The 22,974-nt window shown below is 40.3% G+C and overlaps 1 protein-coding gene across 2 annotated transcripts in view; it reads left to right on the top strand.

The window, feature by feature from the left end:
* The first annotated feature begins 3,123 nt into the window (after positions 1 to 3,123).
* itpk1b (inositol-tetrakisphosphate 1-kinase b) overlaps positions 3,124 to 22,974 on the top strand; it is a 28,595-nt gene continuing 8,744 nt past the window's right edge. The window contains exons 1-5 of one of the 2 annotated variants that reach the window (XM_053335931.1): positions 3,124 to 3,309; positions 3,821 to 3,971; positions 7,942 to 7,966; positions 16,008 to 16,133; positions 19,608 to 19,725. In XM_053335931.1, the coding sequence (XP_053191906.1) occupies positions 3,877 to 3,971; positions 7,942 to 7,966; positions 16,008 to 16,133; positions 19,608 to 19,725 (364 nt within the window). In that variant the 5' untranslated portion in view covers positions 3,124 to 3,309; positions 3,821 to 3,876. Of the gene's footprint in view, positions 3,314 to 3,820; positions 3,972 to 7,941; positions 7,967 to 16,007; positions 16,134 to 19,607; positions 19,726 to 22,974 lie in introns of both variants that reach the window. The other variant, XM_053335932.1, reaches the window with a different exon arrangement.

Raw genomic sequence — 22,974 nt, 5'->3', positions numbered from 1 at the left:
GTAATAAAACTGTCAAAATATACCGTGACGTGAACACTTTAAATTTTATTTTATTTATCCAAATACTGTTTCTTTTAAAATCATTATTTATTTATGTAATTCCTATTCTTGTTTCTTTGCGTATCATTATGTTGAGCATTGTTTGTATAGTTGAATGTTTTCTCAATAAAGACAATAACATTAAACTAACGTTATCTGTCTGTCTATGGAAGGTGAGTCATAAGCTGAATACATTTATTTGTTGGTAGATCTGTTTTGTTTGTGTGTTGCAATTTAAAAAGGAACACCTGCAGCACAAAACCTTTTCCACAGGTTATCTTTCTAATAAGCAATCAGCTTTTTTCTGTAATTAAGTAGGTATCATTACTTGTACTTGTAAACAAAAAAGGTCAGCTCATAGCCTAACATTAATCAAAACTGTCTCTCATACACTGAATATAGGGTAAACTATAGTGCATCAATTGACTTGCTTTATCTGTCTAATGGATCTGTAACCATAACAGAAACATGCATCATCTTCAAGTAAAGACAAGTTACTGACTAACAACAGTTGGTTTGGTTTTATGAGGTGGTGTGATGATACTGTGAGTATTCATAATGAAAGAAAGGAAGAAAAAATAACTACTAAGCATCTCAACCACATACAGCGCCACAGAGACGCCTGAAGAGAGTGAATTCAGTTATGTTCAGTCCTGAAAAAGGTGACATGTAGAGGATTTTGATACCTGTCCTGGTGGTCCATGCTGTTGATCCCCCAGCTACTTCAGAAGTGTTGCTGTACTTGGTGTTGTGTACTTTTAAAAATGTTTTTTTTCTTCTTCTTCAAACCATTATAGTGATGTTATTCCTATGATCAGAATCTTGTGAATCTTGTGAATCTTTTAAATCTTAACCATAAACCCAACCCTTTATTTATTTACACAGAAAAACACAACACAAATCATGCACAAAGACCCTCATTCATGAAAGCAGAACCAATGTGAATAGTAATTTCAATAATTTGAATAATATTAATATTATTACATAGTTATAGCAAATAATAATTATATTATAATATAATAATAGCCTATCCTCAGTGACTGACTCAAATTTCATAGTTTTGCCAGTGTACACATATTAGGCTAAATAACTAGCTATTAATGGTAAGAAAAATATAATTTTATGTCATTGCTCACAAATGTTTAACTCTGTTTTGTTGTGTCTGCCAGTGTAAGAAAGGGTATATTTGAGCTGTGTGTTGCAGTGGTTTTCCAATGGATGGCGCCATTATGACTTGTTTTTCTTTCAGGAAAAAAAAGTGCACCGGTGCAGTCTGTGAAGACAGTTACTAGTTATTGCATAGATCAGTGTGCTGTCATTATGCAACCTGCAACACAAATAAAGAAGCAGCTCGTCATATATGTTGCATGTGGTTTGTACATAAATTCACAAAACAGTTAACTGATCAACAGTCTGTGTTAATCTTTTGTAAATGGGTCGTAGTGTGAGCTGACAGCCACTGAAGCGTCTCTCGCAAAGGAACAGGCTGAACTTCTTTGACCGCATCCCGGATGCGTTCAGAGGATGTCGGAAATACTGATGAGTCGCCACTTAGAATTGGTATCTTTGGCTCTAATCATAAAACTACAACCGTTAAAGTCAGCATTGTCAATGATAAATAAAAATACTTTAGTGATGTGTTTTTGAAAGGCATCCAATCAATAAATTAATAAAAATATAAATTAAATTGTAATTCACATTAACATTATTCAGGAACTCCTAATCGTCCTTTTTAACAATTAACTGACAACTCCTTTCTCAATAATAATCTATTCATTGACTGAGGCATATTTAAAACACAATGATAAACTTTCTCAAGACTCTGTCATGTGAGGATTTGCTGCGTTTCTATATTTTAAATCATGATTTAATCTTTTGGGTTTTGGTGAAAACGAAACATGATCGTTGAAAAAACTGGTTGTTTTATCACATTGCCATTATCAAGGCAAGACAGCAGCACTTGAAATCTAGACAGACTGTGACATAAATCAAAACTTCACTGACTGGATCCAGATATGCCAGGCTAAACACCCTGTTTACTGTCCTCAACAGGACAAACACATCAAACAATATTAAAACATTTTTTTTAAATATAACTGTATAAGGAAGATATAATTTGTACACTAAACAAGGTGTGTTGTTTAGTGTACAACTTTGTCTGATAGATGGCTGTACTTCCAAACTTCAATGAAGGTTGATGAGCAGCACAGATCAGTGCCAAACAAGCTCAATGAAAACTTTTTTTATAACTTTATATAACATAGTAAATATATGGAAAAACATTAAAACAGATAACATCAGGGGATCTGAACATGGACAAAATTCATAAATCCACCCACAGAAATGTTATCCGGGGCACAATATAGGTTTAATAGCTTTTAAAATTGAAGGATTGTTGTAATGTAGTGTTTGATTTCATTTTGAAAACAATTCAAATAGGGTTTGTGAATATGTGATTTTGCAAGTCATAAAATCAAACTGATGATACAGTTGTAGTGGTGTTTTGACCTAAACATGAAAAATAAAACAATAAAACATATGAAAAACAAATAAACTCAAACTCAAACAGCCACTGCCACTTCAGGAATTAATATTACACAGGGTAAAAAAGCAAGGCAAGCAAGCCATTTCGTTTGGTTTATTTTACCATTTTGCAAGCAAATAGATAAAGAACAATGGCGCCTACTGCCTCTCTTGCCCTGGTAAAAAAACAAAAACATATGCCCTTTCCTGGTGCCTGCTGGTCCTATACCTGTTTATCTATAAAAATAGATTCATCTCTGCTCAGCTGTCCAGTACACTCAAAAGAAAAGCATTAACCAGTACTCAAATTAACTAAAATGATACGTATACTATAATCAAAATAATTAAGCTATAGTCCTAAAAACACACTTAAATTAACGTGTAATTACTACATTTACCAAGAATAACAAATAGCTCCAACAACAGTATTGATTTACTTTGGTCACACCTGTTTGTCAGTGATGTACTGTCCGGAGTGGTATTTTCCGAGCGGTCCATGAAGGCATCATCAGGCTGCTGGATCCTGGGTGTGTTTCAGACAGCCAGTGAAGCTCACACAGACTGAGGGAGAAGAAACACACCAGGAACATCTCACCGTGGGTCCAGCTGTGCCTGTCATCTGTCACCTCGTTTAAAGAAAACTTCTTCCTCCACCGGACCGGACCGAGAATGGGAAATTACCCGAGCTAGTTTCTGAAGAGGACAACAATTCAGGGAGGAACTGTGCTAAAAAAAAAAAACTACCAGGTTAGTTAGCTCAACACAGCCTCTCGTTGCCAGCTTTATTCGTAGTTGGGGCAGTCGATTCATCATTTTTCTCAGCAAAGCCACCGTTAGTTAACTTATTAGATATTTTAAGAGGGGTGGCATGAATCCGTGGAGCCTTTTAGCGGTGGTCCACTTTGTTAGCAGAGCTAGCTTACGTCTCCCAATCGCATGCCATCGGTTAGCTTTGCAGACTGTCACTATTAGCCAGCTAACGTTAGCAATTGAGGTTAGTGTGATGGGGTCGGTGCGTGTGGTTTCGCTGATGTTGAACCACTTTCATTGTAACATTACATTTTGTAAACCCGCTAATGTCAACCACGGGGACCACTTGAGCTCCAGGAGGCAGACTAGTATCACAAACCGAGTCGTGAAGTTGACTCCCCCCACCACCACCACCACCACTCCTACTCCTCCTCCTCACTGCCCTGCTAGGCTGTTGTGAAGACTACATGGACGTTTTTTTTATCTTCTCCTGTTTATCCCTGCTCAGGTCGAGCCTCCAGCCACTTCATTCACGTCCAGAGAGGGAACAGGAGCACAGCGGAGATGCAGACCTTCCTGAAAGGCCGCAGAGTCGGCTACTGGCTCAGCGAGAAGAAGATGAAGAAGCTCAATTTTCAGGCATTTGCTGATTTGTGCAGGTATGTGGCCTTGACACAAATTCAAATGTGTGTGTGTGTGTGTGTGTATTTTTTAGAGCAACTCACAAAAAAACAGTTTGAGGCACATTTTCACCACAGGGCCTACATCTTTAACAATTCATGTCGCAGTGAGGTGTGTTAGTGTGCTCTCTCTTAATGACTAATCACAGTGAGTTGATTATCTCCTTCTCTCCTCTTACAGGAAATAGGCCTTATGCAGTTTTTATGTGAACTTTCTCTTTGACACATGCAGCATCACCACTTTGACTCCCTGCTCGTGTGTGTGTGTGTGTGTGTGTGTGTGTGTGTGTGTGTGTGTGTGTGTGTTGCGTTCGAGGTTATACTTAGAAGTTGATCAGGCCCTGCAGCTGCTCTGCCCCTCTCCTTTCTGCTGTACTACAAGACATTTTCTTAAAAAAATATATAAACAAAAAAAATTAGCATGAATGTCTCTGGTTTGTGAATGGTGTAAGAAGGCTGTGTTTGTTATGTCTTGAGTCAGTGCTTGTTGAGACATGGCGCTCAGAGCCTGTAGACAGTCAGATGAATGTGTGTATGTATGACTTCTGCTTGTAGCCCAAGGTGCATGTCTAACAGGACGAGCAGCACAAACAGGTGGTATCTATGTTGTTGTTTTTAACTGAAGCCATGAGATTAGTGAAACAGGTGTGTACCCTTTATTCCTACGTTTAACCTTTGCCTATTATTTTATCTATCATATGTTGAGTGTGATTGGAACAGTGTGATATTGGTTATATAAGTTGTCATAAAGTAGGGCATGGATCTCCTCAGCAGACATGACTGTAGGATAAGTGAACTTTCCCCATATATATTTCAGGTTGGGAAAAGGCTCCAAATTATGAGAGCAGCCACAGAGTGTGTGTGTGTCCTGAGCCGTGTGATTGCTGCAGTTAATCTTGAAAATGCAGATGTTGAAATGACAGTGACAACGTCATATGGTCGTCAGTCATTTAGTATTGCAGGAATGCGGCCTGGTAAGTCAGGTATGTTGTCCATGTGGATTGTAGCTGACAATTGCTTTGTTGGATTTACACCTTTTTCCGAGATGGTTGTTGCCTCACAAAGCGACCTGATTGAGCCAGCGCAGATTACCTCACTGTAATCCACAAAACGTTTTTAATCTCGTCATAAACCTCCAAGCAACAGCCACACACACACACACACACACACACACACACCCTGCCCACCCCACCTTCCTCAAGAGCTGGACTGAAAGCTGTATGAAGGGTGGGGACCAAGTGTAGTGTGTGTGGCAGAAGATCAAGTCAGTCGTGAGTTAATCAGGTTTTGCAGAAGAACAACAACAAACGCCATCATCACACGTGAAAGAGCTGTAAAGTTAATGTGAGTTTCGCCACATTTAAGTTTACCACATGGTTGCTATTCCCCGGTCACTCACTCAGGCTCATTGACTAGTTCTCCTTTTTCCTGACATGTCTCCCCTGCAATATAGCATATTAAAAAACAGAAGTCATCCTCAAGAGGAAGGAAAAGGTAGAGCTAAGATAACCTTCCTGTGAATGGCTCTCATATATACTCCTCATCTTTTTTTTTTTTTTTGTATTTATTGTTAAAGGGATTTTGTCTTTCCAGGAGGCCTGTCAGTCATTTGTGAACATCTTCGGCATTATCACAGTCATTGATTTTACTTTCGCACACCCTGATTTTATTTAAAAGATTGACAAGGCAGGCTGTTTTATCCAAGAAATACAAAATGTTCTCCCACAACAAAGTGTGCTAGGATTACACCCCAAATAGTGACCGACCAGGTTTGTGCCCTCTCATCACGTGGCATGCAGCTGACACTGTGAGTGCCTCTGCCCTGTCTCGTGCAGCTGGACCTAAGGAGAATCCTGCTGGTCACAAGTGACGCTCTCGATGATGCTACAGAGCCTCTTGGGCTTATGTTACTTTCCCATAAGTTTGTGTAGCAATTTAGAGACTCTAAACTCTCATAAATCTATTTTTGGCAAAATGCAGTGCCCTTGAGAGCAACCAGCTTGAGCAACATTGAGTATTATGAAAATATTGTCACTAAGTCCTGTCAAGGGAAGGCCACTGTACTCCAGGACATCACGTCTGATGAGATTACATTGAGCTACACCCGCTGTAAGCTCGTCCTTCTCCTTACTTTCATTGGACGTTTTAATGATTTATTCATTCCATCAGTGACTGAGATTATTTAAAACCTGTGGTGAATGTCACTTTAAAATCTATTAACATGTAAAGAAGCGATTGCATCAATTTTTAAGAAACCAACCGAGCAACATATTAACAGAACAAAACATATAAATCCACTGAACCTGGTCGAGCTGGTTTATCCTTCTCCACCTTAATTCTTATGTATCCGTCACATTGTTTGCAAACAATCACAATTTTATTGATCGTAAGTCTTCCTATAACAAATGTTAACACACCCCCCCCCCCCCCCCACCCACACACACACACACAGTGTCTTTGCTTGTTCTACACGTCGACACTATTTCAAACACACCCACTTGTAAACTTTGTAACTAGCAGTCACATACTGTCATGCAGCAGTCATTTCTCTGGTGTACCATAAATACCTAACATTAGGGTTAGAGTTAATGGACACATGATACTGTCTGCTAGTATGAAGCGGTGTAATAAAGAGGCTTGTTTTTCCATCACACCTTCGTGTTCTTGTGTGTCACTCCTGTTGGAAAAGTTGTGACCCTGGCCCGATTCTCTGAAGGATCTTGTCCTCATCTCATTCAATGTGCTGGCTGCGTAACAATATAAGAGAGCAGACGATCTCCATATCTGAGATGAGACGAAACTGAAGGCCCCATTCACATCACATGAAACGCGCCAGCTGCAGTATTAAATATCCACATTGTTGTGAAGCGTTGAATGGCTGCGCTGCTGTTACCATGGGGCTGTAACTTCAAAAACAACTGGGCCGGACAGGCTGAGTTGGTGCTGCTAAACTGTTTGTTTTTTTTTGTCCTCATTGTGAATTCCCTATGACCTAGAGATCTGTTGTTTTGGTCTTTCAGGTTTTTCTTGTTATTTTTCTGCTGGGCACCTTTGGCTAATTTGTGACACAATTGAGCAAGAGAGGACATTTGACAAGCTTGCCCCACCTGAGTTGTGCAAATACCCTGTCTTAAACTTTTTGCTTTGTTGTTTTTTTCTCAGTGGAGGAGTAGTGGAGATTCACATAAATCTGGCAATTCTTTATGAAATGGCAGGTTTAAAAATGTAGAGGCGTTCCCTCTTACTGATTTCTAGAGAAACATCTTCAAATAGGGAAGAAAAGCCAAAAATGGAAGTCCCTTTCACATTCAGATGTGTGCACAAATGGTCAGTTGCTCAAATGCCGCGGTGTATTGTCCACATGGTTCCTCATGTGAGCAGTTATGTTATGAGAGTCACCTCCACCAAGAACACCAGTCTTTTAGGGGGTCTGCTGGTTGCCAAGCAACTGATTTTGATCCAAAGACTAGTATTTCTGTGCTGTTTCTGAAAAATATAATATTTTTTAGCTCTGGGGTGGAGATTTGATATTTCTTTCACAAAGCTCCTACTTTGCTGTCAAATTTATAAAGGTTCATTTTTCATTTATTTTTGACATCTAGTAGCTCCGTACATGAAGTCAAATTGTGGAAGAGCTTTCTGTTTAATTCCTCTTATGGAGAGGAAGTATTTTGACATACATTACATACAAAAATAAAAGGAACCTTTACATTACGAAGTAAAGGTAATTCACTGAGGGCAGCTAATGCAACGACACATTTCTTTTCTTTTTCACAACATAAAAGTAAAAAAAAAAAAAATGTCATTTAAAAAGTTCACGTCCACTGTGCGAGTAGTATATTGCTTCATGTTGAATTCTTTGTGCTTTTATTCTGTGGGTTCATATTTAAGTCTTTTTCTCTGTTCTTATTTGATAAAGTTATTGACTGTTACTTTTTTTTATTTTCAGGAAAAGAGGAATAGAAGTTGTTCAGGTAAGTTGACCTCCTGTTTTATTGTGTACTTTTTAATTTTTCTAACAGGCATTTATTGTCTTATTTTGAATATGTACATTCAGATCCTCATTGAAAAGCAGTTGTATTTCGAAGAACTGAGGAAGAACCAAAACCAAATCATTCACTACACTCACATTTTACACAAATTTTCACAGTTCACTGCTGCGAGTTTGCTCCCTCCTACACGTCTGATGCAGTTCCTTCAGGGACTCTTGGGTTATTCTCAGACTGTAAGCATCGCCAATTATAATCTACCACATCAGGCCATTTGCATTGTTAAGCTGTGTTGTAACTCATCCCAGCACGATATTTCAACACCTGTTGTCACCTCTGTTAACGTTAGAAGAAACTACTCACGGCTCTGAATAAATGTGAGCAGCTACAATTGTTTTTTTGACCAGATAATGATAATTACAGCCACTGAAATATACACTGTGTTAAAATAAATAATGGACTGTCTCTAGTAATTACTTAGCTCTAGTAGAGGATGGGAGCTGAGTTATGTTCAGGTAAATACAGGCTCCAGGGAAGTAAAGGATGCTGTCATTAATGGATATTGCACATTACCCGAAGTACACACAGCACATACAGTAACATGGTAACAATTGTTCCTAAGTCCTGGGAGCTCAGTGCTGAAAAGTACTTGTCAGTTAAAGTGCTCTTTGTGATTGAGGAGGAAATTATTTAGACTTTCCCCTCAGTCTCTGTTTTCTTTTTTAATGCTGTCTCTTGTCTTCTTGGGGGGTTCTCTTCTTTTTTTTCTTCCTATGCTTTGAGGTTATTTTTTTTCCTTTCACTGTGCTGACGATAGCACAACCAGTAAGAGCCTTGTCCTGGGAATAGTCCCAAAGTAAGCAGGCTTTGTTTCTCACTGTGCTCCCAGCCTCTCCTGGGAGACAGCAGATCTTCAGCTAGGGGCACCCAGGGAGTTGAGCAGTCCTCCTACCCCCACCCCCACCCAGCATTTCCCCTTTCTTTCTTTCCAGGACTACCTGTTGTCCAATGAGTTTTTTCCTCCTACTATAAGTCAACCTAAACTTTTTTATATTTTTAGCTGTGCTGTCTCTGCAGATTGAGAGGGTTCAGTTTACACAGATACCCTGAGGTGTTTTTGAGTTCAGACTGGTGATTCGAATGCCTAAGATGCACTCAATTCCAGTCAGTGCCTTTACTGTCATGGCTGCATCACAAGTGCAGATAATGGCAGCCATTGTAACACTTTGGCCTTGTTATACAAGTCTGTGTACAAAGCTGTCTTCCCCATTTCAACTAGTGAATTCTCAGCTCAGCGATCCTCAGACTTTCCCGAAGATTGCACTGTTTTTAAAGCTGGATTATGTCTTTGAAACCAGGAGAAAAGTAATTTCTCCTGTATGGTTGTTGGCCCACAATCCTGCTGTAATGCTTTCCTGTAATTTAAGACCATCTTTATCTAAACCTAAGACAAAATGTCCATTGAGACAATAAATAAACAAAGTAATTTAATAACTATTAATAAGGAAGAGTGATGTAGCAGAAATGGAGAGATAAGAGCGATGAGAGATAGCCATAGATTTGTGTTGTTGTTTTTTTTCTCTTAGAGGGTAGTCGAAAGTGTGGATGTATATATTAAGTCCATTTAACCCTTTCTGGAAGGCTACAGTAGAATATACAGTCCGTTTACTCACTGAACCAAGCCCGCAGGCTCTGACAGACTAGCTGATCCTAGTGATAACAAGTCAGCCTTGAAACTCCCAAGGATGGTTTGAGCCTAACCTATTTCTGTCACAATAAACAATGAGTTTATGTTGTTAATTTATTTATCCATTTTGTGTAAAAATTACAGATTTATTGGAACAATAGCAGTCTACTAGAGCAGGAGCAGTTAGTTGATCGACAGAAAATTAATTGGTAACTATTTTAGTGGTTGTGTTTTAGTAAAATCCATAAGAGAATTTGCCGCTTTTCCTGTCTTATATGAAAGTATTTGTCGGCTTTGGACTATCTAAAGACATCATTAGGTTATCCATAATATTCAGATGGGCATTTTTGACTATGTCCCCATTTATAGACAAATTGGTTGATGGATAAATAAAAGTAACAGATTAATCAATAATGGAAATACACATTAATTGCAGCCCTACAATCAAATGATGTATAGATCATTCAAACCCCATGTCCACCTCACTACGTGTGGTATTTTCCACAAGAGGTTGGATCCTCCAGACATTTAGCAGTGGTTGTGACGTCACGTTGTATAAACAGATCTTTGCTAAATCTGGCAGCCCAAGGGAGTTCATTTTAAATTTCCAGTTCTTGTGTGGGAAAACCATTAACATATACCCATCAGGAATGACAGAAATGAGAAGGAACAGAGGGTTCTTTAGTTTGATTTTACTGTATATATCTCCTTCAGTCTCCAGCAGCTTTCCGCTCCAACTCCTTTTTAAGGAAGTCATTGTCACGCTCACCATGCCTCTACTTTTCAGTCCTCCATCCTTCCTTTCCAAACGATTTTGCACAAGCTCATCAATACTGACCCCTTAGCCTCGAGCTCATGAGAGACATTAGCCTGTCTGTATCACAGAGCTGATGAGATTAACTCACCAGGCTTGGCCTTGAGGAAGCCATTCAAGCCAATATTCACTCTCAGAGAGAGAACACATCACAGCAAATGGCCATCTTTTGAGTGGGCTGTCCAAGGAAAGTTATTGAGTTACCGTTTTTATTATATGGTAAGTGCTTGGGAATTTAAAGTTAATTTCCGGCATGCTAATGTATCTCACCCACATATTGAATTTTGTGGAGGCTGACAAACAAGAGATTGTCTTTCGAAGATATTTATTGGTCTTCCAGTGCACCATGATCCAAAGACAGCTGCTTGGTGGCCATTATTGGCTATTAAGATTCAGAAGCACGAGCTAAGAAGGAGCCATTGATAAGAAGTGAACAGTGGGGCGTTAACAAGAATAAAGGTTTAACTTTACTAAACTGACTAATTGTCACTAGAAGTGACTCATTTAAAACATGATATAATTAGATGCTACAAGTGTGTGGGGGAGTTGTTTTGGCAATTCTTGGAAAGGGTGTGGATGATGATGATGATGACAAATGAAACATTCATCATTTTAACCTTTACTATTTATTATTACTACCCTAACTATCCACTTAGACACCTGGGAGAGGTTGGAAGCTTTATCCACCATGATTAAAGACACCCGAGGCTACTCTTTTCATCCCATATAAAACGCTTTTAAGCTGAGTCACTTTAGTCATGCTTATTAAGCAACGGTTAACCCGATATTATTCTCAACAATGTGCAGCTATTATGATAAAAGCTGAAAGGCAGTTGCCTCACAAGCCATCTCTCCCATTGCACAACATAGTCAGCAATGAGAGAAGTCTGTTTTCTGTGGACTCCAGGGATGCTGAGGAGACGACTATTAGCCTAATGAGCTCCCAGTTTGACCCTCCATATGCTTTTTTGGCTGGAGAATCACCTTCATGTTTATACCCTCTCATGTTTAGTCTTGTACTTGTGAGGTGTGGCCAGCAGCCACTGTTTGTCTCACACACATATGCTCTCTTACGCGAGGGTGTCGAGTGCCACATTGCATATGATATAAATCATTCATCACATGTCTGTCTGCACACTGTCTCGCTCTCTCTCTGTGGGCTAGCATGAGAACAAAGTGAAAGCCAAGTGAGATTAGATCCAGCTGAGGGCAACTGGTAAGCCACATGTAAAAGATACAATGCTTAATGCAGTTTTAGTTCAGTTTTCGATGTTTCATACTTATACACAGTTACGTAAAGAACTGAAGTACACATGTGAGCTATATCCCCTGTGTTTGCTCGACATTGGCGTTCTTAGATTTCCCTGGGGTATAGCCTGGCTCCGCTGTGGACCTACATCAAAGCTGAAAATATATTGGCCCTGGCCTACCCTCACCCCAGGACCTAGTGTGTTTTCTGTGCTGTCCATCACCTCCATAGCTCTCTCCTAGCTCTCATTCCCAGAGGGATCCGCACAGACGTCAGTTGACATTTCTACTTTTAGAATTTAGCAGTACATCACTGACTTAACTGCTGGGTTTTTTTGGATGAGCTCTAAAGAAGGGTCACTCTGTCCACGCACAGGGAGAGGAGAGCTTCATTCCCTGCGATGTGTCTTTGCCAGTGGGTGTTGATCCCTACGGTGTAGAATCGTGTTTTTGTGGAGGGGCCAGGCTGTGGACGGGCCCTCTGTGTTGTGTAAGCCAGAGATTAAAAGCTGCAGCCTTAGTGGACTACAGACAAATTCCCTTCCACCCGGCCTTGTCACACTGACAATGCTAGCTAGACAGAAAACAAAGCGACCACCACTTCAATTTTTACCAACTTGCTGTATCTCACCACCACCACTGCTGAGGCCCTGTCACCACTGCTGCTTACAGCGGCTGGTATCATCACCCAGCGACAACACGTGACAACAGATTTTATGATTGTTGACCTACCAACACAGTGCTATTAACATTATAACAGCATGTTGGTGTGTTTTATGCACCTGCCATATGCTTACACCTCTGTCTACGTGTCTCTCAATCACACAATTCTTGATAAACCAGCTGGACTGCAGAGACACTGAGTCATCAAAACCACACCTCCACATTTTGTTTTTAAACCTGGGCTTTATTTTTCTAGTCGATGCATTCATTACCAATTATTGTTTTAACTGTAGTGTAGCATATCAGCGCCTAAAACATTTCTATTAATATCTTACACTACATCCTGTAGGTTCTACATCACTGTTCTCTAGTATTGGCTGCTATTGTAGTTAAAAGGGGAACTCCACAAATTTAAAACATCAAAGTGCATTTAGTCTTGGGGAAGTCTTGGGGAGTACTACTGCATATGAAAAAAAGGTTATATAAAGCTTTTTGTGACTCCAGAGGGAGCTGCACGAAATCTGATAAATTGCCTGAAGTGATGTCACTTCTCTAACATAGGTTTGGGATGAAGACTACAAGTTTAAAAATGGAAAATGTGTGCGTGTGTGTGTGTGTTTGTGTGTCTGGGGGGATAGAAAGAAGTGAGGTTATCAGACATCTGCAGGCTGTACCCTATCTCTGCCTGAGGTGAGTGGTTCAATGCTACATTAACCGCAGCTAGTTTGTCACATCCAAATCTCAAGTTGAACTGAAAAATGTAAAAATGTATATCTGTGGTTTTACTGTATCCATCTACTGCAGTGCTCAATTAGTGAAGTAGCTACTTCTAGAAGTAACTTTTAAGAAAGATTTTCTTGTAAATTCATGCTCAGGGCCCTTTTTTAATGGTATTGTTCTTTACAAAGTTTTTACATTCATATGGTAAAATACTTTGATTCAGCTAATCTGGGTAATCAGATTATCTGATTTATACATGAATACATTTCATAACTGGATTTCCAGAAATGTATTAACTATGAAAGTTGTGATGTAAAATCAATAAATATCGCCCACCCAGAGCCTCGGGCCTTTCTTAGTCCATACCCACAAACTTGCAGATACAGTAGATATGTGGATTCTTGCAAGCCTGCTTGAATCGCGTTCAGTCATATTGTGCTGTATACATTTTTGCAGCACAGATTGGCATGTTACTTGTGAGCTGTGGGGCGTGTTTCTACAGGCAGGAGGAATGGAGCTTGGAAGAAAAGGAGATTCTTCACGTTAAGATGGGCAGAGGGAGAGACGCTGTGTTGATGTAGCATAATGAGTTCCTAAGATAATACAGCATGAATAGAACACTGCAGGGTGTGTTGGCCTACTGTGCTCACACTGTATGATGTGTAGGCTAGTTGTGCTTGCTCAACATTGAATAAAAACCTATATTTGATGGTAGACTCTCTGTTGAAACTAGGCGTTACTTGAGTGGAGTAGGAATTGAACTACAGTGAGATATTTTGTTCTAAATCAACAGATTTTTTCACAGATTTACAACTCTTTACAACCTCCAAGGGTACACTAATTAGTCATCCATCCATCTCGGCCCTCACAATCATTAACCATACAATGTTGGCTGTGAATGTGGCCAACCCTAAACCAACTGAACCTCTGAACAGTTTTACAGTTCTTGCATTGATCCACACCCGTGTGACTAAGGTGTATTCGCTCTCATTTTACGTGCCGTCAGAATAGCACAAAGGACAGTGAGGTCCTGCCTGAGCCTGGTTTATTTGCACAGGTGTTGCTGAATTGTCCTTTGTCTGTAACAAGCAGGTGATGATCATTTGCTGGGTAGCTAATGAGTCCGTGTACGGCTGCGTTACGTAACCGCCGCACTGCAACCAACGCAGTTTGCTGTTTCGACACAGTCTCAGTGTAACCCTGATGTGTTTGCTCTGGTCCAGCATTTTCAGTTGACACATTCAAGGAGTCATAATGTGCTTTAAAACAATGTGACCTCAGTATAAAAAGATAAATCAAGACTGCAGCAGTTGTGTTATTGCTATTAGAACACACATGGTTGAAGGTCTGGCCAAAATGTTCTGATTATTTATTTGTTTGTCTCAAAATATATATTAGAATATTCTTTCCTTTGAGGACACTTTATCTCTCTGCTTGTCTGTCCTTTCACACAACCCTGACTCTCAACTTCATCAACAAATAAAGCTGTCACAACTCCTAACACCATTTTCCTAACTTTAAAAAATGTCTCACACACACACACACACACACACACACACACACACACACACACACACAGAGAGACCCTACTTGACTCCATCCTTTAGTCACAACAGTCTGGATACATGCAGCCAGAGTAAAGGCCTCTAATGATTCTAGTGATTTGGGCTTAGCATATTCATCAGCAAAGTGTTTGCCATTGACTGCAAAAACCTTGCATCTCTTCTATCTTTTGTAGTGTGTGTGTGCGTGTGCGTGTGCGTGTGTGCGTGCTTTGTGCTGACCCACATAAGTCTTATCACACTCGGTGAGCTGGTTTGACGACTTGTGAACCACTTGGCCAGCGAAGTTGTTTTTTGGGCAGCAGTAAACTTCAAACGAATGCTAATGTGTCATTTTCTCAAAGGCTGTCAAGTATGCTTGCAGCAACTGGATGTCTGGGTATCAACAGACAAAAGAGGAACATTATTTAGAAGCAGCCTTTTTTTATAGTAACTGAAAAGACAGAAAACAAGATAGTATGATTTTTCTCAACCAGAGATAGCATCATTTCTTCTTTCTATTAACAATGTCGGATTGGTGAAGTCCCCAAACTCTTTGTTAAAAGCACCCATTCGATGACATCAATAATGGAACGAGAATATAAACAGCAGAAATAAATGTGTGTAATTAGTTTCAGTACAAAATTGAATGCATTCAGTTCTTTGTAAAATATGATTGTACTATAGACTTTTCCTCCTGATGTATGACACTGATTGTTTTCAATAATGTGAGCAGGTGCAGACATGAGTCAGGCTCAGATATAATTGATTCAGTTACATTTACTAAGACCTGTTTAGTCTGCCTGGTTGGTGCACTGGTAGATATGAGTTTATAATGAAGCAGAACAATGCACATGATATACTTCATTCGTATATATCTTCTCAGGATGCAAATGAGATGAGAACAGCAAAACAACTTGCCCAAAGTTTACGTCAGTTAAAAAAAATGTTTAAAACTCATTATATGGCTTTGTTAACCAGCTGCAGTGCATTGTGGGCAGTGAACAAGAATGTGGCAAAATTTTGACAAGTTGTGACTCGAAGCCTGAGCAAACAGTGGTGATTGAATTGATTTTTTATTTGGGGGGGGGGCTTCATACTGCCTGTGAGAACATGCTGATGTCAATTTAGTGAAGTACACTGCTGGCTCACTGTGCTGACAAAAGAGACAATCACAACAGCTGAATCACTATTATGAAGTTTAACTGTTGATGACTTAAACAAACATTACCACTTGAAAAAGGAAGAATTAAAGTTATATTGAGCATTTGTACTTTCATATTAACAATGATGAATCAAAGCAGTAAGCAACAAAAGGAAGTCTCTAACCCAAAGATGTTCTTGTGTCTTTAGTTGGACCTCAGCCAGCCTCTGGAGGAGCAGGGTCCCCTAGACGTCATCATCCACAAACTGACTGACCTCATCCTGGAGGCTGACCAGAACGACTCCCAGGCTGTGCTGCTGGTGCAGAGAGTACAGGTGTGTATCTGTATCATCTTCCTACCATATCACCTGAGCATTCATGGATACATGAACAGAGATCTGGGAAAGTCATGGAACACATGAAAATGATCATTTCCTGTTTGTGCAGATAAATTAGTAAATGTGTGAAAGATACTATTGGCTGCTATCAATATAGTATTTTTAGATCTGTTCCATGCTTTATTTTAAATGTTTGAGCAAGTTAATTTCTTCTATGTTACAAATAATCTCAACTCAGTGGTCCTCGTTCTAAAACATTTAATATCCAAATACAGTTCTTAAAATGGAGAAAGGTAGACTTCCTCCTCTGGGTTAGCAGCAGTAATGCTGGCGCGGTGAACAAAGAGCTGAGCCAGAAGATAAAGCTCTCAATTTACCTGTCAATCTACATCCCAGCTCTCTTGTATGATCATGAGCTTTGGGTAGTGTAGCAGCTCAGGAAGTTGTTCTCTTCAGCCCAACAGCACTGCTACTTGTAATCAACATTTATGGATTTATGAGTTTTATGATCAGAGTTGTAAACATCACAGTTCAAAGAAAGAAATGGAGTGTGTTCAAGGAATTAACATGAGACAGGCCAAAGAACCTCGACTCCGCTGCAGCACCATAAAGGACATTATTGACTATATTTGGATTCATACCAACATGTTGTGACTTTTAAAAGATGAGTTCTGTCACTGAACAAAGAGTTTTTCTTGTTCTCCCTCAAGTGCAAAACTTGCAGTGCTATAGATGGTGTGAAAATTAATTTTATTATTATTATGTCTGTCTCTTTCGCTCTCTCTCTCTCTCTCACTCTCTGTCTCATAATAACTCAAAGGAGCTGTAATCGTGATTAGCGTCACGCAATTCTGTCAACATGTTCCTGAATGCTCAATTAGGAAGGACAAACAGGATGTCGGTGTGGAGCAAATGTAGCTGCTGAATCTAGTCAATATTGGCACATGGCAGCATTTGCAGACTTTCATGGCCTGTTTGAAACAAATGCACACGCCAACAAAAAAGACCACCATATTATAGATCCTGCACTTTAAATATAATAGCTTGTCACTTTCATTTATACAGTCATTTACAGTATAGCCATCTTCTCAAATGATTTGACCTTTAACAGCAGTCACTTATTTTTCAGTTAGTGTCCGTGCACAGACAGTATAAGGACTTTCAGTTAATCTCCAGCATCAGGCAGGTTTTCTTTGGCTTATTTGATGTGAAACTGTTACACAACAGGCTCTCCTTAAACATTCCAGAGACATAAAGCCATGAATGAATTGAAAATGTTAGTGAAATGATTAGTCGATCAACAGAAAATGAATTGCCAACAGTTTTTGATCATTCATTCATATCTATTCCTGCCTCGTAATTGTGAGTATTATCTCTTTTTTTCTGTTATACATTATTGTTAATTGAATATCTCTTTTGGGACTTTGGACATTGCTTAAGTCATTGTAAGCATTTATGTCACATGCGCCAACCACCCTGACCTGCTTCTCTCTGCAGAGGAACGAATGGTTTCAGTATTGTCTGGCATTGTCATTTATTTCGTCACTTCCCCAAAGCTGGTGACTATAAACGAGGGTTAAATGAAATATATTAGCTGCTAAATCAACATCTCAGCTTTGTGGCTCAGCCCTGTCTTGTACCTCTGTAGTTTTGGCTGTTTACCTGAACATAACTGTCATCCGTGCTTACATTTCTGTTGGAAATATAAGTGTTGGCGCATTAAGAAAATCACACAGCTGTGATCATAAATAATGTTTTGCGTGGTGGAACGTAGAAGCCTTCCTCTCTAAAATAGTCTTCATTTCAAACAAAATGTCTGGCTGGGATGTGCTCTGGTGATTCAGTGGCCTGAGGTACGCAGCAGACCAGGGACAAATATATTTTCCTCCAGAGCTGCGTCATTATGAATGTAAGTGATATCTGTGTAAGAAGCTGTGATTTCAGGAGCGGAATTATTTAGCATTATTATTAGCATTTTGGGCATTATCAGGCACCCAAAAATAATGGCATACAAATATTTATTACCTTTTGGAAAGCAACATTTTCAATTCTAAATAGATTTTGATGTTTATAAACAATTCAGGTTGCTATAGACATGCATTAAGTTTCATGTGCCTCTCTGTGATTGGCAGCTTATGTGAGTGAAACTGATGGGGTAAATCACACCCATCTGGCTTTGGTTAATGTAAGTGCTAGAAATGATTTGCCACTTCAGGTTTGACGCCTGTAGCATCACAGACACTGGCACAAATAAAATCCTCTTCTAAGCTTATTCTCTGTGACGTCGTACAGTTTTTCCCTTGTGGAAACCAATCTACCCCCCTAAAAAATTTGAAGAAAATTTGCAGCCTTCACACCCACACTGACATACGTCTGGCCTCTCTCCTCTCTGACACCTGCTAGCCAGTGTTCATGTCTGTCACACCTCTCCCTCTTGTCTGTGTTTAAAAGCATTTCTTCTCCTGAGATGCAGGAATCAGCAAGTGACAGTCCTTATCAGCAGCGTATTCCTCTGAACTCCTGGAAGATTAGTTTGGATTTATTTTTGGGCAGCAGCATGTTTGACTTACATAACAGTTCCACTGGCTTTGATCAGCACTGGATCCAACAAATCCTACAGATGGGTCCTCAATGTTACATGTTTTATGTGTGTGTGTATAAGAGTAGCTACACATTTGTTTCCATTGTATGTATTTGTGTGTGTGCTTGATGTCTGACATTGCAGCGTGTGTTTAATTTCATGCTAACGTGTATGACAGTGGAACAATGGTGTTTTAAAAGGCTGTGATGGGAGGAGGCAGCCTGTTTGTGTAACGTACAGACCAGCCGGCTCCACCTGACAGCGTTTGTGAGTCAGTAAAAATTGCTCGGAAGAAAAGGTTGGCAGAGAAATCCACAGAGCAGAGATGGAAATGTGGAGAGCACAGAGAGCTGCAAAGTGGAGAGGAGGTGATGTGGGGACGGAGCCAGAGGAGAGCTGAGAAGAGAAGGGAAGGGAGTGCAGTTATGTAAAACGGCAAACCTCATGCTGACCTAACAGCCGGGCGTGCAGAGATGTAGTGATGTAACCTACATAGACCCGCCGGCATACGTCTCATGCTCTCTGTAGCTAACACGCATACACACATAGTGAGGCATGTTGACCCTTCAACCCAGTGTTTGTATTTGCAGTCTGCCTACTCCAATATGTTTGTTTAACATTCTGTATGTGTATGTTATAGTGTGCCTCATATGTCATGGCAGGTGTGATGTACTTTTATATTTAATGTTGTAACACAAACACTCCTGTTGTAGCAGTCATTGTCAAAGTAGTAGATGCAATACAAGTTACAGCTGTCACATTTCAACGAGGCACCTCCGCTCACACTTTCAGGATGTGGTTTTCTATCGTAGTGGATGTTCAGTAATTGTGTTCTGATTTTTGTCATGTAGATGTCAACATAAGTATTAAAATGTGTGTATGTGTTTCAGGAATACATCGATGCCCACCCTGAGACCATTGTCCTGGACCCCCTTCCAGCTATCAGAACTCTGCTGGACCGCTGCAAATCTTACCAGCTCATCCACAGGATAGAGAGCTGTATGCAAGGTAAGATGTTTCTGGCAACTTGGTTACACTTCGATCTGCTTATTTAACGTATAGTTTAAGTCTATATATAATAGGGATTCAAAAGGGTGCAAAATTTTAAAACAGTGGAAAATGTAACTGAGCCCAGCGAGCTCAATTTTATACTTTATTTTATACTATACTTTTATTTTTTTAACGAGACCCAATCTGATCCAAAATGCTGCTGTTGATGCTAACCCAAACAAGGAGTTAAAACACTGGCAGCAAGATGATATGGCCCAATTTAAAGGTCATTACAGCTGAGCAGACAGTCTGGTACAAACTGTCTGATATGGTTGAAAACCCCAGAAAAAGTTAGTAAATAGGCCCAAAGATGGAGTCATTTTGTCAAATCTCTTGTGATGATTGTGGTTCCTATTTTGGCATAATGAGACTCAAAACCCAAGCTGATCAGACTTGATACAAGTTGGAGCAAGACCAGTGAGAACAGTGAAGACATTAAATGAGATCTCATGGGTCCAAATGAACAGCGTTAGTGCTTCTGTTCCTCCGTACAAGAAAGCAGAAGTTGTCAAAAATGATTAAGTAACTGTTGATTCTATGGACAGTGCCTCCTAACATACTTAACATGCCTAATATTATTAAGAGGACAGCAGTGTGGTAACTGCAGGATCTCTGTCTTTCCTCTCCCTTTCCAGAAGGGACACATGGGTAACATATGACGGCACCGACACCTCTCACTTGAAATATGTTACTCGATGCTTCCGAGCAGATGTTTAATTCTTGCCGGTGGGACGCAAAGCTGATATCATAATTCCTCTCTTCCCCTTCACACGACAAAAGCTGCTCATCTTTTTCCCCTCTGTCTGAACCCGTGCTGAACTCAGCTCTGTGTGGGTCACTCCCAGACGAATCAGAACTTGCCTTTGAGTCAGTACAGCAACAGCGTCCCCTGTCACTGAGTTAATCAGCGTGCTGTGTCCTTTTGCTACAGGCAGAGAAATGCAGTGACGACAGGAGCACATTCCCTACCCACCCACACACACACACACACAGACACACACTGTAAACACACCTGTGACTCATCCACATTTCCCTTTACCCCCATACATGGCAGGGAACATAAACCTTTAGGAATATTACTTCACCCGAGCATCCATGAGTGTGTGCGGGGCGGCAGTCTGGTGTCAGAGCAACAGATGAGAGGCATTTTAGCATGTCGGCAGTGTCAGTGGTTTCTTAAAATAGAACTCCAAGAAGACGTCTTTTTTATCCAAACAGACACGATGGCTGTTATGTAACAAAGACTATAAGCTGAATCAGAGGAAGAGGAAGATGGCACTCGCTGCATTTATGATAAGGTTTTTTTTTTTTCTTCTTCACTCCATTAATGCGAGTGGTGCTCTCTGCTCACACTTAAGCCTGCATACCAAACCTCCCTGACAATTGTTTTAGACACAAACATGGAGTGTAAGCCATTATAATCCTGCACCACACCAGAGTGATTGCAAACATTGTGAAAACAACATGTGACCATGGATAAATGTTGTACTTTCTTCTGTCAGCAAAATTACTGACTGAGAAAGTTGTGTTAGGGTTAAGAGTAAAACAGCGGATAGTGTGAGAGTGTGGAAAGTCCACCTTGCTTTCATAGGCACAGTCACTTCCTCCTCCTTATCAGCAGAGACCATGGAGTCCTGGAGCAGCTCCAGCTGCCAAGGCAACCCAGTACTAAAAGGCCTCAGAGAGGCTGCCATGCTTCACAGTCTCCTCAGAATAGTGCTCAATAGGAGGAAACACTTGAGGTGCGCTTGTGCTTTCTCTGGAAAAGTGAACCTTTATTTTATCACTCGAGTGGTCTCTCAATGTTAAATGGCCTCAGTCATAGTGCATTTAGCTGCTCTGCTCTGAATTGTTTAAATGATATAAGTACAAGAATGAGCTCAGCTTAAAGTCTTGTTTAATAGAAAACAGCCAGACAAGGGCCGTACTAGCACTAATGGATCTGTGTCACTGATTCATAGTTGTGCTTATTGGAGCTTTGGCGCTGCTCTGTTGTCGAACTTGGTTTTGTGTTTCCTTTGCAAGCCAGAGCAAGGTGACTGTTTATGTTACTTAGTGGAATCTACTGGTTCCTGTGTATACATAAGTTTCGATATCTTGGACTGTGTTTTATAGACAGAAACCGTTGTCAAGTCAACTCTTCTATAAAACGAGAGCCTCTTTTAATGCCTGAAGCTTATGCCTCTCTAGCTCAGGATAAAAGAATTCTTCCTAATACAAGTGGATCCCTCAGGATCACACAGAAACCTCCCCAAGTTCATTTGTATAAGCAGACAGTCTGGAGGTGCTTGTGCTAGCATTAATCCTCTTGAGACAGTGTCCCGTTTATGCAGCAGATCAATATTTAATCATAGTTTCAGCATGAGAAAGACAAACAGTGTGAGACAGTTTAAGACCACAGACACGCGTCCAAGTCAGATGAGCAAAGCGGCGGACCACGTGCTGCCCGCCTGTCAGGATGACCTGTATGACTGTGCTTTTTCACAATCATTAGATGATGAATATTTCATCAAAGGAGTGTAGGATCTAAAGGATCTAATTTTGTTTTTTCAACATAAATGATTGTAATAGGAGGGAAGGTAAGCCTCTTAGAGCGAGACATCGAGTATTGTATTGCTCTCAGGGCATAGCCGTGTTTGGAGTTCAATTTAAAATATTGAAAATCCTGCTGCTTTGCCTCGGAGGGACGCAGAGCAGTGAGAGGATGCTGGGGTTTCTAGGAAACAAGCTCTAAATAGCAACAGGAGTCCAGTCCTCCACCTAAACAGCAACGCACTTTATGAAGCTTAATGTAACTTGGCTCTCTCTGCCGTTCTCTCCACCTAATGCCTCAAACGAGTGGGAAGATCTGATCTGATCTGATGTGAATCCTAGGTGTTATAACAGGCCTGTCCAGGAATTTCTCCTGCGTTCATTCTCAGGCACGTCAAGGCACTCGGCCAGTTGTTGCTGCAGTAAACATATAAATTTGGAGTTTATTTATTTGGGCTCAAGAATATGATGTAACAGAGAGGACGGATGAGGAAATATAGCGGATGTCTTGATGAGATAAAAGAAAAAGAGAGACCCAGAAAAAACCCAATGTAACTGGATAATGACATTTAAAAAGGGTCTCATCACAGAGCCCCGTAAACGTCGCCCTCGGCTCCGCTGGGTCTGCTGCTAGCATGCAGTGTTTAGACAGAGCCAGAGATTGATCCCCCACCT

This window comes from Scomber japonicus, chromosome 16 (assembly GCF_027409825.1).
Source record: "Scomber japonicus isolate fScoJap1 chromosome 16, fScoJap1.pri, whole genome shotgun sequence".
NCBI lineage: Eukaryota > Metazoa > Chordata > Actinopteri > Scombriformes > Scombridae > Scomber > Scomber japonicus.
This window is presented reverse-complemented; position numbering and strand designations above follow the sequence as displayed.